The following is a 17,884-nucleotide window of genomic DNA, read 5'->3' on the forward strand; positions in this document are numbered from 1 at the left end:
CTTGAGTGTCTTGACTTCCCTCTTTCCCTCATATAACACTTTTCAACCGGAAAACTGTCACTGGGGCAGGACCTTTTCAAAAAACACTTATATGTAGTGTTTAGAATCTGTTATGTACACTTTAGGTACTAATACCTTCAAGGTACTAATATGCATTATTTAGAAGTAGAGTACAGATAGGAAACCTTTTGAAAGGATAGCCTATAACAGCGTTTGTCGTAACACGTTTATTTGCATCTCTTTTGGATATAAAAATATATTTTAAATCCTATAATTTTCTTCTGTTATCTCAAGTTTTCATATCTCTGAATTTAAATTAATAACCTTTTTATCTGTATGCTGTTGGCTAAGTAACGCGACTAACAAAAGATGGAGGTGTGACTGAGGAGTTTTTTTTTTTTTTTGTCTGAGACGCAGAGCTTCCAATCTAGTGGTTGAATGTATACAGCACCTTTAAGTTTGATTGCTTTAATAAAACAGTTAAAGTGCATGATAATGATAATGATAATGGACATTTCTGCAGAATAGGATCTAATGACCATGACAGAGGAGGGGGAAAAAACTCAAAACGTTTTATTAATAATTTTAAAAATCTGCCATTTGGATGAAAAGATTGACATTTGAAGATAAAAAAATAAATAAATAAAAAAATACAGACATTATCCTAGTCATTTAGCAAACAGATATACGTGACCCTGGACCACAAAACCAGTCTTAAGTCGCTGGGGTATATTTGTAGCAATAGCCAAAAATACATTGTATGGGTCAAAATTATCCATTTTTCTTTTATGCCAAAAATCATTAGGATATTAAGTAAAGATCATGTTCCATGAAGATATTTTGTACATTTCTTACTGTAAATGTATCAAAATAGTAATATGCATTGCTAAGAACTTCATTTGGACAACTTTGAAGGCGATTTTCTCAATATTTTGATTTTTTTGCACCCTCAGATTCCAGATTTTCAAATAGTTGTATCTCAGCCAAATATTGTTCTCAGCCAAAATCTCAGTTTCGAATAATTGACACTCATATCTTTTAAGTTTAGTCTGTTGAATGAGTTTAAAGCAAATACAGAATATAAATTTTATTATCAACACTTTTATAATCATCTGATCTTTCAGGTCGATGTGGAGAAAACTTTGAGTTATTGAACTTTGAAATATTTTATATTTCTACTGAATTATAAAACCCCATTTCAATATATAATAATAATAATAATAATACCAACAACAATAATAATGCAACACAAAAACATTAACTTTACCTTGTTGAACAATTAAATACAAACGTTTTCTGTCATCTGGGTTTGCATGAGTGCTGATCTCCACAGCACACCAGTAATATCCAGAGTCTGAGAATGTTGGATTGTTGAGTTTCACAGTAAAAGTATTGTTGGCCGGAGAATCGGTTATTGTCCATTTCCCTGTAGCATTTGCACGGGATGTGATTCGGCAAGAAAACCAAATATACCCTATACCAGTATTTTGAGTTCAGTTTATATTTATTGTCATAAAGACAGGGGATTGTAATGGTTCCTCACAGTTACACAATCTAATGTCTTCATGCTCAAAGTTCCTGTAGGCAATGGACACAAAAGACAAAAAAGCAGTTTTCATTTGCATTTTTTGTGCAACCGCCTGCTTCCATTTTCTCACAAAATGTTTTTTATGTTGTTGAACTCACAGTATGTGTGAAATGGAAAGGGGGCCTCTTAAGTTTAATACATATATAAAATAAAGTGAAGGGAATCATCCTCTTTTCTATACCTTGCTTCACCTCTGTTTCAGTATTTATGACCAACCCTTATGTGTTTCCACATCCCTATTATTCCACACGCAAACCATGCATTACACACTATAAGCAGCACAATACTAACAACCTGCACACATTCAGTCACTATTACCCACCCTTTTAAAAACAATTTTTTAGTTGTTAATCGACCCCCAGGCAGGACCACATAGTTTTCTTTCTGTTTTCTTTTTATTTGTTATGTAATTTTAAAAAAAGCCCTTGCTACATGTACTGCGTTAAGCTAACTGAGACTTGTTATAGCACTTGCGTATCATTGCTCTTTTGTTGATTTTGATTGCTTCCATTGTAATTTTTCTGTTATTTAAAAAAACTAATTACAAGTTAAGTTATAGGTCAAGAATCAGTGTTGCAATCTTGTAGATACTGAAACTGCTACTGAAGCAGTTAAAAGGTTCTAATGCTTATGCAATATGAAATTAATACATTTTTCCTTTGTATTCAACTTTTGCACACCACCAATATAAACTGATCACCATTGTAAATTAAAATATATTAAGAATACTGCCTTTTGACTTTGCTGTCTTTAAAAAATAAAAGCAATAAGATACACTAGGGCTGCCCTCAACTAAGGATTTTCCGTTCATTTTAAGCATTAGTCGACTAATCACACGTTTATCAATAAACCACTTAATTGCCTACATAACCCAATAAGCGCTCAAGCACACGCATAAAGCTTGCCATAGGACACTGGCAGAAGTAATGAATATGAATTTCTCAGGGAAAAACATTAAGGAGGCTACATTAACATTTTAATAATTCACTGATAAACAAGTACTTTCTTTGTTTCGGTTTAAGAGATGATCGGCGACACTGACTCGTCATCTCCGCAGTAGTGATGCGCCTGTATGCGTGTTTCATACGGATTACATAATCTGAGAATATTTGTTTTCCATTTGAATTGGTTCATTTGAAAGTAGATTTTGAAATTTCAATCTCTTTAGATATATTTTTAATGTCTGTAAGGCAAAGATATACACAGAGTCTGTGATGGCAGAAGCGTATCCTGTTTGCTTTCATTATTTTACAAAAGCGTGTTTTGTTGTTATTGTGAACGGACACAAATAAACGTAGAGTCTTTGCAGATTTGAAAGATGTATTACTCTTACCTGTATGACACAAAAAATGACATGAGCGCAAGTGAGCGCACCGGTGCCTTCATCTGTCCTGCAGTGAGCACACGCTACTGTTCAGCTTCCACACTCCACACAGACACTTCAATAGCGCACATTTCTCTAGGTTAGATTGAGTGGTCATGTAAAGTTGCTAATACTTATATTTCAGATGATAAGCCTTATTTGTGGTGGATGAATGATAGGCGAGCGCTTGGATGTCCTGCTCGATGTACTTTATTACCCCTGCTAAAAAAAAAACAATAGAAGCCCAATAGAAACCATCACATAAATTCTAATGGTTTCCATTATAATACCATTATAAACCATTAGCTTTTTCCAGTAAAACCATTACAAAATTCCTTTTTGTAGTGTGTTTTGGGCATTTTTCCAATAGGATTTAACATCCCACCAATAGAATCCATCACATACCAGTAGACACCATTATAGTTTCAATTAAAACCAATACAATTCCCATTATAACCATTAAAACCATTACATTTTCTATTGTGTTTTGGGCAGGGTTCTATTGGTTTTTTCAGCAGGGACCACATAGACCAGCCGTTAACGATCTGCATGACTTCGCCAATGTGGATATTTTTTTCTGCGACTAAGCGACTAATAAACTTTTGGTCGACCAAGCCTCTTCTGGTCGACTAACGATTAGTCTACTATTAGGGGGCAGCCCTAAAATGCACAAAGAAAAAACAGCTGCCACATATGAACTACTGTAGGTAGAGCAAATAAGTTTATAAAAACAAATATAAAACCTTGTTTTGAGGGTAGAATTTATTTTCTGTGTCCTACCTGTGGTATGAAGTAAAACACCAAAGAGAATCAGAGAATAAGCCATGTGACGGTTGGTTAAAGATGAACTTTTCACTTCCTGACTTAGGATAAGCAGATAAGCTGTTTCTATTTCTGTACTGATGCAATAAGAACTGAAGACAGCAGAGATGTCACTCACATTTGTTGCGCTATGCTCTTGTCTTGTTTTAAACATTTATTTTGTAGTTTTGCTTGGTTCTTGTTTCATGTGTTTCTCCTCATTTGTCTTTGATTTGTTTGTCACATGACCTGCAGTAAAACTCTAGAAACACCACTTTTTAGATATGAGGTGACATAAAAATGAACAAAACAGACAACCTTTAAGATTAGTGACTTAACTTTTCACGAAAATGTCCTGAAAAGGGATATTTTACATACACTGATCAGCATTAAAACATCAACATTAAAACCATCTGACTAATATGGTGTAGGTCACTCTGCTCAATCAGATTGAGATCAGGGTAATTTGGAGGCCAAGGCAACACCTTGAACTCTTCATCATGTTCTTCAAACCTTGAACAATTTTGCAATGTGGCAGGGCACATTATCCTGCTGAAAGAGACCACTGCCATCAGGGCCAGATAATATCTGCATGAAGGCTCAAGGTTTCCATACATAATATTACCAAGTGTATAACAATACCTCGACCAGCCTGCCTGCTTTCCATAGTGCATCCTGCTGAACTCTCTTCATTTCATCTGATTCATTTGCATAGTCATATATTTTCTTTTTCCACCTTATCAAACTTTTTCTGCAGCAGCAGTGTTTATTCCTGCCTTGTAAATGCATTTAAATTCATTGTATTTTTAATAATGACATCATAAGCAGTAAATTGTGCCAATCATAAGTAAATGTGGCGACTCTCGCAAGAAGTGAGTCAAACTGTTGCTCTCCATGTTCTACATGATTGGCTGTTTGCTCCAGATGCAAACTCTGGATAAAACTCTGAGTTGACAGGGTATGTTTATATCAAGCATTGTGAGCCCCCTGAACCTGGGGGGTATTCCAGAAAGCAGGTTATGTGACATACCTGGGTATGTTTAAAGAGGTCATATGACGTTGCTAAAAAGAACATTATTTTGTGTATTTGGTGTAATGCAATGTGTTTATGCAGTTTAATGTTCAAAAAACACATTATTTTCCACACACTGTACATTATTGTTGCTCCTCTATGCCCCGCCTTTCTGAAACGCGACGATTTTTACAAAGCTCATCATTCTGAGAAGCGAGGCATGCTCTGATTGGCCAGCTATCCAGTGCGTTGTGATTGGCCGAATACCTCAAGAGTGAGACGGAAATGTTACGCCCCTTAACGTATTGTGATGCTGTGTCCTGGTGCGATGACACAAAAACAATAAAACCCATTACAAACGAGGCATTTGTTGCCTCCAGTGGGGACATAATTACTGATTATAATGACTTATACTGTCTTTTTACGCATCGCGCCGTGTAAACATTACCATGTCTGCATGTGTGATCGGAGAAACGACAAACAACAAGCACTACTCTACATAGCTCAAAACTCGCATTTGAATAGTCAGTGGCAAACTCTTTAAATAAGAAAAAATACTTACAGGCTGTGAGTAAGAAGCGCCAGACTGTCCTTGCAAAGTTGGAATTGCCCCACTTTATAGAAACAGTCTTTGAGCACAGCTGGCAGGCTACTCCCAGGCTACTCAGAGTCTTAACTTTTATAAAGAATATCTCTTTGGTTTTGAGACTTTAGTCTTTGCAACTTCAGGGATCTTATCTATGCACAAACAGCTTGTAACACTCCAAAGAGAAAGGAAAACTTGAAATCGCACCATATGACCCCTTTAAGGATAAGTTAAGATAAACTCAGCTTTAGGTAACATAATGATAAAAAGCAGTTGCAAATGTTGTACAAAATGAATATCACCACTACTCATCAAATCAAATTTTCTATCAAATTATATAATATCTAATTAGCCTACTATATTAATATTTAACTTACATTGGAAAGGTTTCCGTGGCTCTCTGCAAAAAGTCTCATGTTTTATTTCCAAAACATGATGAATGATGGGATACACTAAGCTTCGAATAGCACTCCGGAGTGTGAAGTTATGGTGCGTTCCAAATGGGATATATTGCCCTCCGAAGGGCACTTCGGAGTGAAAATAATCATGGCCGCCATATCACTGGCACCCTCAAAGGAACCTTCAGAATGAAGGATTTCGAAGGGTACAACTGATGGACACTTCGGCTCTCCTTGATTCTTTGTGCTGAATCTTTCCATGATGAAGGCACCTCCGTGTGGGCACAGAATGATGACACAGAAGGGCACTTCAAGAAACAGTTGTTTGGTCCCCTGCACCCTTCAACCCTTCAAAGCTCTCACTCCGGCGGGATGAGGGATGAGCCCTTCCAAATTTAATGCAAGGCTAGTGTGCGTTAAGGGCACTGTACTTTGGCATTTTTACAGCCAAACCGGAAGTGTTAGCTTTAGCCGTTAAGCTTTTTCATCTAAAGGTTGCAGGCTTGCCTTCTAGTGGCTTTGGCTTTTCTTAGCGTCTGTTTCCATAGTGAATCATCGATTCGTCGCACTGTTGAGAATGTCTTGTGTGTTAACCGTGAACATACTCTGGGTTGAATGAACTTACTCCTGGACGTGTTTTTGGAACCAGCATACCTCGAGCAAGCAAGGTTTGGGTTAATCAACCGAGAGTTCAGGGTTTAGCAAATGGTACATTTAACCCACAGTAAAATATTCTCAAATTGTGTAGTCACAAAGACTTGATAAATATATATTATACAGCAAAAAAAGCATTTCAAGTTTAGATATTGTTAAAGAATCAGTCGTCATGATGAAACTACTAAAGTGTGCTCCTCAGTGCTAGTTTGTGTTATCACAATTTCTGTCAAAAGTAGAAAAAGAACAAGCTTGTTAGGTCTTGTTTTGTTATCTGAATGCAAAGCCTTTACAGTATTGATTATTGATTGAGCTTCACCAGGTTTTGCCTTCGTTAGAGGTTGGACTGGAGCCTTCGGATCTCCAGCAGAGCAGAAGTACCAGCCAGAATCAGTCAGTCTCAGTCCAGTCATCAGCACAGTGAAGGACCTTCTCCCATCATCACTGATCTGGACTGATGAATTCTGGGATGTGTTAGTCCTCCCCACTGTGTAACAGCTCTGTGTGACGAACTTCAACATCTGTACTGGCCATTTTAATCATCTGACCTGAATATTATTAAACCACTGTGGACAGTTTTAAAGAAAAAAGTGGGAAGCTGATTCTCTTCTTCAACATCTCTGAAGCAACTGGCAGATTATAGACAACTACTATTCAGAAGGTGTACAGATCTGTTCTAAGAAGCAGTTGGAAGCGGTATTAAAGGCAAATTGAGGTAAAACACCATAATAAAGAAAGAGAAGTGCCTATTTCCCAGGTGTTTATATTATTTTGTCCCACTCCTGTATATTTATCATACTGACCCTGCTGTGTCTTTAAGTAGTAAAATCAATAAAATATGCAAAGAAACAACAGCTGCTACACATGAACTCAGAAGAGCAAGGCGGTTTATAAGCACAAATATAAAACCTAGTTTTGGGTGTTTCCCCTCATTTGTCATCCAAGTATGTCTTATTAACATAGTTGTGTATTTATTGCCCTTGTCACCCACAAGCTTACAGTTAAAACTCTAGATACACCACTTCCTAAAATAATGTGAGGTATCATAAAAATGCACGAAACACAATTACAGTTTTCCTCGATCGCTAACACACAATTCATGAAACAATTCATCATTTTCTCACAACTATAAACACAATCTCTAAACTATACACCAACTTATACAAACCTCAAACTTCCAGTTCAAAACCAAATATTCTAATCAAAAACATACTATCTTACAGTTTTTTACAATCACTAGGACACATCTCTCAATACTAAAGTCACTTTTTCAAAACTCTTCACACACTTCTCCTAAACAACTTTCAGCTTGGCACAGCAGTTCATTCCACATTCAAAATGCACCACAACTATCAAAACACTTCATACATGTCTCAGACCAACTCATTCTTTCATAACACTAGCAAGGGTTGTCATTTAACAAACACACTTGGTCATCTATAAAAGTAAGACCTAAAAAACACTAACAACAGGTGACATTAAACAATGTTTTCTTCTGTAAAAGAAGGACACCTACTTAGGACTACTGTTTACAGCAAATTTTATGTTACAGGAATGAATTAGACATGATGCTATATGTTTCAATATATATATATTTTTTTTTTACTTTTCAAATTTATTCCAAATGCAAGAATTTGTATATACATTTGTATATATTGTATTGTAGGAATCCTAATCAACTCTACGTACTGCATTTGGCCACAGATTCTCATCCATCACATCGTATGTCATCTAGGGCAATACACCTAGGAAAGAATATTTTGGCATGCCTGATCCATCCCTGGCAATCTTCTGCTGATACACTATATTGCCAGAAGTATTGGGACGCCCCCTTCTTTAGAACAGAAAAAGCACTTCCAAAACTGTGGCAACGAAGATGGAAACATAATTCATTTACAGTTTTTTTACAGACGCTAGGACACATTTCTCAATACTTAGGTCACTTTTGCAAAACTCTTCACACAGTTCTCCTAACCAACTTTCAGCTTGGCAAAGCAGTTCATTTCACATTCAAAATGCACTACAACTACCAAAACACTTTATTCAGGTCTCAAATCAACTCATTCTTCCAGAACACTAGCAAAGGTTGACAGCCGACAAACACACTTTGTCACCCACAAAACAATGACCTAAAAAACACTAACAACATGTAGCATTATACAATGTTTTCTTATGTAAAACAAGGACACATCTCTGTTTATAATTCACTGCAATATATGTTACTGGAATGAATCAGACATGATGCAGGATTCGTCAATATTTTATGTCGTTTATTTATTTTATAAGTAATTTAGTAATTTCAAAATACAACAATTTGTATACACACCATCCACTGATACAGATACAATAGTAACGCTAATCTACTCGGTCTTCTCCATTTGGCCACAGGTTCTCATCCACATCACATCTCATGTCATCTAGGGCAATACACCTAGGAAAGAATCTTCTGCCATGCCTGATCCATCCCTGGCAATCTTCTGCTGATATGTCCAGGCATCCAGCATTCATTGCGTCCAGGAGGGACATTTGATCATGTGGATGGTGGTCATAAACCTTCCACCTCCATGAGGAAAATAATTCCTCTATGGGGTTGAGGAATGGAGAGTAAGGTGGGAGGAAAAGTGACTCCATTCTGGGATGGGCAAACCACTCGGTGACTGCATGGGAGTGGTGAAATGCCACATTGTCCCATACAATTATAAATGTTGGCTGATTCCTTCTCTCTGCATCCCTTTCCTCACCTAGCACAACCCTTCCATAGAGATCATGCAGGAGCATGAGGAGGCGTTCAGTGTTGTATGGCCCAATTAGTGGTTTGTGTAACAGCAGTCCATCAGTGGATATTGCTGCGCACATTGTGATGTTGGCACCCCTCTGGCCCGGGACATTCACTGTGGCTCTCTTCCCAATCACATTCCTCCTCGTCGCCGTGTTTTGGCCAAGTTGAAACCCGCCTCATCCACAAAGATGAAAATGTGGGGTGTTTGCCTGCCTTCAATCTCCATGACTCTCTAAAATAAATCCATAAGGCAACATAAGCTGTTACAGTAGTAAATTTGTAAAAATGGTCTTTGTGTGTGTTTGGTTTTGTTCAAAAACAGTTCTGTATTTTATTGTGATCTTACCTGGACATATTGGTTCCTGAGTTGCTTGACATGTTCAGAGTTCCTCTCAAAAGGCACAGTGTACAACTGTTTCATCCTGACCTGATGTTTTTTCAGGACTCTAGAAATTGTTGTTATGCTTACACTGTGAATATTTGCAAAAGTAACATTGTCTGCCAAGACTCTGTCTCGAATCTCAGTGAGTTTTATCCCATTGTTTCTGATGACCATATCAGCAATGGCAGTTTCCTGCACATCAGTGAGCATCCTCCCTCTCCCACCTGTGTGAGGTAACCGTTGAGTCCTAAGCAGAAATGCAAAACAATTACACACAAGTTTATTTACTTCTGTAATGTGCAACTCAGTCAAATGCCCTTGCAGAATACAAGTTACCTGTTGGTTTGCCGGAAAACTCTAACAATAGATGCCACTATAGAGCGTTGCAGATTTGGCTGCACTCTCTGACCAGCCTCTCTCATTGAGAGACCATGATTTACTACATGATCAATTACAGTAGCTCTGATCTCATCTGAGACTACAGCCCTTGATCTTCCTCTTATTCTCCTTCCACCACGCATACGTATTCCTCGCCTCCCAGCCACTCTTCTTCCTCTTTCAGCCTCTTCTCTATTTCTGGCTGGGTCCATGTTTACATCACAATACAAAACTATTCAGAAGTTGTCTCCTTTTGTAATGAAATTGAAAGAGTAACACCTGTGTAGATGTTCATCTACAATGAGAATCAGGTGTGGCTGGTCCAATTGTCCAATTGTTTTTATAGCATTTAATTTTAAGATTTAAAATATATTTCATTAAAATATTACTGTAGGAATGTAGCAAATTGCTGTCTTATTCAGTTTTGTACATAATAGTTATTGTTTTGAACATAAGTTTAACAGTTTTGAAAACAGTATGTAAGCATGTGCAAATTGGCCTGTACGTACAAAGAGTTTTGGCAGTTGTTGTGTCTGAGTGAGAAAAGAATTCATGAAATTTGAGAGATGTAGTCATTGAATGCATTTTGTGCCAAAGCAATGATAATTGATCCTCAGTTTAGCCCACATAGACTTCTGTTGTGCTCACTGTGTGAAGAGTTTTGCAAAAGTGACCTAAGTATTGAGAAATGTGTCCTAGCGTCTGTAAAAAACTGTATTTAAAAATTGTATTGCAACAGTTTTGGAAGTGTCTAAAATGACTGTATCCATATGTACAAGTCATTGGTGTTTAGTGATGAATTGGCTGCACTCGCAGACCAGCCTCTCTCATTGAAAGACCATGATTTATTACACGATCAGTTATAGTTGCCCTGATCTCATCTGAGACTACAGCTCTTGATCTTCCTCTTATTCTTCCTCCACCACGCATACATCTCCCTCTTGCTCTTTCAGCCACTTCTCTATGTCCGGCTTGGTCCATGTTTACATCACAATGCAAATTATTCAATGCAAATACTTTTTATAGATGATAATGAAATTATGTAAAGGAGTAACACATGTAGGTCTTCAGCTACAAAAGGAATCACCTGTGGTTGGTCCAACGGTTTTGATAGCATTTCATTTTCTTTTTCTAAATATATTTTAATGAAATATTATTGTAGAAATGCAGAAAATTGCTGTTTTATTCAGTTTTGTATTATGTTATTGTTTTGAACTCAAGTTTAACAATTTTGAAAAGAGTATGTAAACGTGTGCAAACTGGGCTGTAGGTACACAGAGTTTTGACTGTTGTTGTGTCGAAATGAGAAAAGAATTCATGGAATTTGAAAGAAGTAGTCAATGAATGTATGTTGTGCCAAAGCAATGAAAAATGATCCACAGTTTAGCTCACACAGACTGCTGTTGTGCTCACTGTGTGAAGAGTTTTGAAAAAGTGACTTTAGTATTGAGAAATGTGTCCTAGCAATTGTAAAAAACTGTAAGTCAAAATCAAACTTTGGCCTCAGATGATGCACAAACCTGCCAAATACACAGACTGCTCCACTGCCTAGAAAACACAAGTGAGATCAATTCAAAACACTGTTACCAAAACCTCCTTTTGGGAAATAGGAATCCTTTTGATAGTCAATGTCTGTTACAGTATAAAACATAAATAGAGCGGTGCAGATACAGTAAAATTCTGCAATAAACTTTAAGAAAAGTTTACTTTCATTACACAAATGTAAAGAGATCTTACAGTAGATGAAAAGCACTACAAGAGAAAAATTCAAAGACCAAACAACAGAATATACCGTAAATACATATTGGAATATACTGTCAGTTGTTTTACAGAAATAAATAAATAATGGATAAAAGAATAAATAAATAAATTCATTCAGCATCCTCTGCCAAACTGCATTACAGTATTGGCAGTATCCTTATTTGTTATAGCAGTTTCTTAGTCTTCTGAGAAAAGACTTCTCTGCCTCCCCTAGACAGTCGTCTCTCAGTTCTGCACAAATACAGTAAGGACTACTTGGCTGCAAATCAATTCAACAGTAATTAGTTTGAGGGTGTGTGCTACAGTATTTACTGTATACAGAATAATGAAAGTTCTCTCATCTGAAGTACTGTTGCTATGTACTGTAATTATATTGTATGTGTCAGTAGTATTGGAACCTTGTAGATGAGCCTGTAGGCCAACTTCCCTCATGGTCAGTCCATGCAGAAGAACATGGTCAACCATAGTGCTTTGTATTTCATCAGGAACCAATGACCTTTGACCTAATCCCCTTCATTTTTATTTTCTCCTCCTATTCCTCTTTGTCTCCCACAACCAGGATTAATGTTCCAAAACACATAATCACTTGATGTAATCACACTTCCTGTGCATATCATCCTGAGATTCTGACCTGTGTGTCATCAGTTTTGCTATTGAATGTTCACACATGGATAAATGTGTGCTGTTTGAGATCATTTTTTGATGCTTGAGTTAATTATATTGTGTGTTTGTGTTTTCTGAATGAGAACATGGTTAAATCTGTGCAAAATGATGGTGTTTTTGTGTAGAGTTTTGCAGAAAACACTGAGCAAATTGGAACATGTGTGAAAACAGGTGAAATTTGTTAAACATTTTGAGAAACGTGTCTTTGTTTTGAGAACTGTATGTATGGTTTGGAAAACTGGGCTAAAGGAATCAGTTATAGTGTGTTAGCAATCGAGAAAAACTGTAATAATCCAATAAATGCATAAAAAATGAAAGCCTTACTAGTAAGCTTACTGACTGTTAATTTATCATGTAAATGTTTTGAAAAGAGATTTTTTTTTTTGCATATATTTACTATATAACTACTAACTACTTTCAACTTTAAGTAGAGTTCTAAATGTCTTGTGGCTGCATTGGTTTCTGTAGCGTACTAAACTTGTGACCAAAAAAGGAATGTGATAAAGTGCACAGTCAACCAAACTATAAACCACAAAACATTGAGTGATTAAGTCCGCTCTATTTATAATGTTATTCATATGGAAATCAGCAGCAGTGTGCAATACGTTTATACTGTACAGGCAGACCAGAAACATCTCACTCTATTGAGAGGTCATGTTTACAAAACAACTAAAGTACACTGAAACAAAGTCAATGGATTTTTTTATTTTTTTTTTCACAACTGCAAAATATGTTTATTAAATTTCAGCTTTTTTTTTTTTTTTTTACATAAATCCAGACACAAGCAGAATTATATATTCCATTTATACAGTGAAGAAATGAAACAGAGACACTTAAAGGTGGGATATGTATTTTTTCAAAAACGCATTAGAAAATGGAGTCGGGCCGAGTACCAAAACAAACTTGTAGCCAGTCAGCAGTAAGGGGCCTGTCTGCTCATGATGCAGAGGAGAGAGCGCTCAATGCACATGATGGACATTAGTTGAGCCAAGCGACGACAGAAAGAACAAAAGAAGGCTTACACGGTGTCTACACCGGACGCCGTGCCGCAACAGCTAAAGTCTGTCTACACTGGACGCGACAAAGCAACGTTGAAAATCATTTGAAATTTGTGTCAATACGTCATAAATAGAACGCGGCAGCAGTTTACTGTCGGGGATTTGTCGTGTCGAGCTGTGCCGCATCCAGTGTAGACAGCATCACTGATTATAATGAGTTTTGCTTTGTTTCACAGAACTAATCGTTGCCTTTCAAGTTTTGACCCTCACATGTGGGTGTGATAACATTTCTCTGCTGCTGATTTTGTTTCTCTTGGTCAGAAGGATCTGTTCCTGTGTTCTTCTCACTGTTGCTGTTGGTGTGGAGCCACAGTGCTGTATATTGTTCCACCTGCTGGAGGCTTCTGAAAGTGTGAGATCATTTCAAATTAATTGCCAGTACCATAAACACATGATATAAAATGCCAATATTTCTGGAAAACCTATTGCTTCACTCCCAGGAACATGATCAATACTACTGTAGGTGGTTATGTCCTTGTTGGGATCGTGTGGAGAAAGAGATTGGAAATATGCAGGATATATTCATGTCTGATATTTCATTATATCAGTGCATGTCTGGTCTACTTACATTTGGGTTTTCATCATTTATAGTGCTGTATATCACAGGATCTTCAGGTTTAGAGTAGATCTGCATTTAACACACAAAACAATACCAAGAAACAAAAATATCAAGAAATGAACATATGACTCATTTAATAAAAGTTAATTTAATACATGTTCCATGGGTAATATGAGAAGATATATAAAAATATTTTGCTCTAAAATTGGTTTTGATGATGACATCTCTCTAGATGGATCTTAGCATTTTCTAACCTCTGTGTTAACCAGAAGAGGGAGACAAAGTGAGTTTTGTATATTTCTCAATTGCTTTGGCTTGATTCTTGAATATTATTATTTTTTTTCACATATCTGAACTATCTCTGCACACGTTTTGGCACATGTACAAGAGAGCAAATACTTACTACATTTTGCAGAATAACTAAATGCATTTGCTTACTTGATTCTCAGTGAAATTGTCACACTCTTTGCAACCTTTAAACATTCTTTCTTAGTGTGAGCCATCATATGCAAACTGATCCATTCAGTTATCAAAATATGCCACACACACATATATTCCATATATATCTATGACACTGAATGTGTATTATGTCTGCTAAAAAGTGGCAAGTGACCTGTGATGAAACAGGAATCTTACCAAATCAAACTAATTTGGAAACACGAGTATGGAGTGTCCTTGAATGTCATGCAATTTTCTCTTCACTACATGTGACTTCACTTGAAACAAATGTGTAAAATGGACAAATGCAAATGTGAATTTTCTGTTCACATGTAACACAGGGAACTGTTATACATACATCTTCATAACCAAAGGTCTCATAAAATTAAAGGACTTACTGTGTCAATGGTTCTGCTGCCATTTCTCTCTCTGATTTGCTGTTCATCTTGCTCTTAAAAAAAAAAAAAAGGAGAAACAATAATATATGACATTAACAGAATTGGTGAGTGCAGTTGAAATAAATTATAAAATGGCATGGAATTAAATGAATTTTCAAACAAATAAAAATGGAGGTCCAACTGACTGGGTCTCCGTCTCCATCTCCAGATGAAAACAACGAACAGAAAAAACAACAGCAGAAGCGCAGCTGAAACTGGAAGCCACACATTCAGGTCATAATTTCTGTGGGAAATAAAGAAACATTTCAAAATCTTCTCATTCAAAGAGCTCCAAAATTATATGGGACTAATTCAGCTGCATAAAAGGCACCTGAAAATAAGTCATATCTGAAATAAACATTCACCAGAACTTAATTGAACTCTGTTAATGTATTATTTAATGAATGTATTTCAGCCTAATAATTACAGAATTAAGCTTTATTTTATTTTAAACAACACAGATGTAGTACTTTTGTGGATTGCCAGTGACTTCAGTTGTATTATTATTATTCTTGTGATGTCCTGATTTACTTCTGCAAAGATAAAAAAAAAAAAAAAAAACACAGAAAAGAAAAATCAAAGGCACTGAGGAAACGATTGTTAGAGTAAAAGGCAAAAGAAATCAAGGAAATAGTGCATGACAACAAAATGCAGACAAATACAGAGTAATTCTGAGAGGAAGTATGGCAATGAGAAATGTTCGAATACAGACGTGTTTTTCTCTTTGTCTGATTCTGCCTCAGTTACAGTGAGATGAACAGGATTCAGTGCCTCTCCAGCAGAGCAGAAGTACCAGCCAGAATCAGTCAGTCTCAGTCCAGTCATCAGCACAGTGAAGGATCTTCCCCCATCATCATCACTGATCTGGACTGATGGATTCTGGGATGTGTCAGTCCTCCCCACTGTGTAACAGCTCTGATCTTTATATCTGCACCACTGTTTGACTTCATTCTGATATTCAGAACTGTAGAGACACTGAACACTGATATCACCACCTTCACGTCCAGATACACTGCTGTTCACCACAGACACATCAGGAACTGAACACACACACACACACACACACACCATTTATTTGTAATTATAAAATACATATGTGTAAGGTCAGAGAATTTGACATTAGAATTTGATTAAAACAATTGCAAAATGTCTTACCAGACTGAATCTTGAGATAAAGCTTGTATATTGTATTTATCGGTGATTGTTCTCCAGTCTCCAAAACACAATAATAATCTCCATTCTGATTGTTGTGCAGGTTTCTCATAGTCACAGTAAAGAGACTCTGATCAGGATGATCAATTACTGACAGATTCTCCTCTGTTGTGTTTGTGTATGTATTAGATTTATCAATCTCTGAGAACCAGTATTTCTTCTGCTGTGTGTATTTCTTGTCATAATGACATGGGATGGTGACAGATCCTCCAGTCTGAACAGTTAATATATATTTTGACCAACCGCTGTAGCATTCAACACCTAAACAAACAACACACAAACCATTATTAAGTCCAGAATTAACAATGATTCACTTCTTAATTTCTTTAGTCTTCACATAAAACACAATAAAAGCAACACAAACACCATAGCAGAAAATGTGGCATTATAAACATGATCCATTAAAAAACAAACACAGCACAACATTAAATACTCACCTAAAATGAGCCAAAACCCGATTGAAATGTAGAACATTTTTGTCTTTGTGTATGCGGCCATTGTGTAAGTTTCTCTTCCTGTATCTTGAGTTGTTTGACTGTGTTTAACTGCTGCACTTCCCTTTTTCATCCTTTTTCACTTAAACATCTTGAGCCACCTGGCTAAGAGCTGAGAATAGACTCTAGGGGTCCTATCATCAGTGTTGGGCAGTAACTGCCCCCCCCCCACTGTAGGTTAAATCAGATATCACACATAATTTAGTAAGCAAAGTGTTGCATATTTTATTTTGTGCACGATGAGTGTGTATTTTGTAACTTTTGTCATTTTTGCAACTGCTTTTTGTCACTTAATTAGAAGCAGCACAGTTACTAAATGGTGTTGTCTGTTACATATGGACTACTGAACAGACATGCAGAAGTTTATTTTTAAACTGCAAAGTACTGCTGTGCTAGAGTAAATTAATTAATATTAAAATGTAAATTAAGATTTTTCTACCTAAGAACGTTGAACTAAACAACTAAACAAGACATGACAAATCATGACACAAGACCGACATCACACACAATGTACCGATCCCTCATGAACAAATATAATACCTGATGTTTGCATAGGTGCATACAAGTGTACCATTAGGACATCCTTCATGATTCATGGATATGATACGTATAGTATATATCAATATACCATTGAGTCACACATGCAAATAGTTTCAAATACAGCAATTTTTTGGCTGCTCTGTGCGTGTTGTTCCGTCAACACAGAAAAACAGTGCGTGTTGACGTGGGCAAATTTCTTGCGTTCTGTTTAAAGACTTTTGGTCCAGTCCACCTTCCATGGTGTAGGTATTTGGACGGACCCACTGAGAAACACTGAAATTTCTAAACATCATGAAGTAACAAATCCTTGTTTACTGAAATCATGTGACTTTGGCAGTTTGATATGCACTCTGAATCGCTGGCTGTAAACAAAAGACTCTCAAAGGTTTCAAAGCTTCACAAAGCAGTTTTTTATTATAATTTATTTATTGCTGGAAAGAACATACAAAATATGTAAACATCAGTACACACTATGAACACATACCAGGAGCAGTGGGCAGTCCTTATTGCTGCAGCGCTTGGGGACCAATTGGGGGTTCGGAGCTTTGCTTACAGGCACCTCAGTCATGGGTATTGAGGTGGAAGAGCACTGATCATTCACTCCCCCAGTCAGTACTGAGAATCGAACCCATGACCTTCAGGTTACAAGTCCGACTCTCTAATCATTACACAACCAAAGCAAATGCTTATTTAAGCAGGCATCTAACAAATGACAGTGCTGAAGGCCAGCTAGATCTTCAAATATAAATTAAAAGATATCTAACATGAACATGCATGAAAA

At 36.7% G+C, this 17,884-nt stretch overlaps 1 protein-coding gene across 4 annotated transcripts; it reads right to left on the bottom strand.

Annotated features, from left to right (window-relative positions):
- Window positions 1-13,050: 13,050 nt before the first annotated feature.
- Window positions 13,051-16,590, bottom strand: LOC131527001 (polymeric immunoglobulin receptor-like). Of its 4 annotated transcripts, none has more exons than XM_058755790.1 (8): window positions 16,507-16,590; window positions 16,013-16,330; window positions 15,570-15,897; window positions 15,328-15,390; window positions 15,004-15,101; window positions 14,819-14,871; window positions 13,992-14,051; window positions 13,051-13,767 (listed from the first exon to the last, which is right to left on the bottom strand). In XM_058755790.1, the coding sequence occupies exons 1-8, from the start codon at window positions 16,565-16,567 to the stop codon at window positions 13,708-13,710; spliced, it is 1,041 nt and encodes a 346-aa protein (XP_058611773.1). In that variant the 5' UTR covers window positions 16,568-16,590; the 3' UTR covers window positions 13,051-13,707. The 4 variants fall into 4 exon arrangements, with proteins under 4 accessions (XP_058611773.1, XP_058611786.1, XP_058611795.1 ...); XM_058755803.1 differs by having other exon boundaries at window positions 13,992-14,065; XM_058755812.1 differs by having other exon boundaries at window positions 13,992-14,070.
- Between the last annotated feature and the right edge of the window lie 1,294 nt (window positions 16,591-17,884).

Source organism: Onychostoma macrolepis, chromosome 02 (assembly GCF_012432095.1).
Source record: "Onychostoma macrolepis isolate SWU-2019 chromosome 02, ASM1243209v1, whole genome shotgun sequence".
Taxonomy (NCBI): domain Eukaryota; kingdom Metazoa; phylum Chordata; class Actinopteri; order Cypriniformes; family Cyprinidae; genus Onychostoma; species Onychostoma macrolepis.

Excerpts from the sequence above, each read along its gene's own strand:
- LOC131527001 (XM_058755790.1), bottom strand. The coding sequence starts at position 16,567 with ATGGCCGCATACACAAAGACAAAAATGTTCTACATTTCAATCGGGTTT. Across the intron at positions 15,898-16,012 it reads TTATCTCAAGATTCAGTCTG|TTCCTGATGTGTCTGTGGTG; the intron begins GTAAGACATTTT and ends GTGTGTGTTCAG. Across the intron at positions 15,391-15,569 it reads TCAGACAAAGAGAAAAACAC|AAGTAAATCAGGACATCACA; the intron begins GTCTGTATTCGA and ends TTATCTTTGCAG.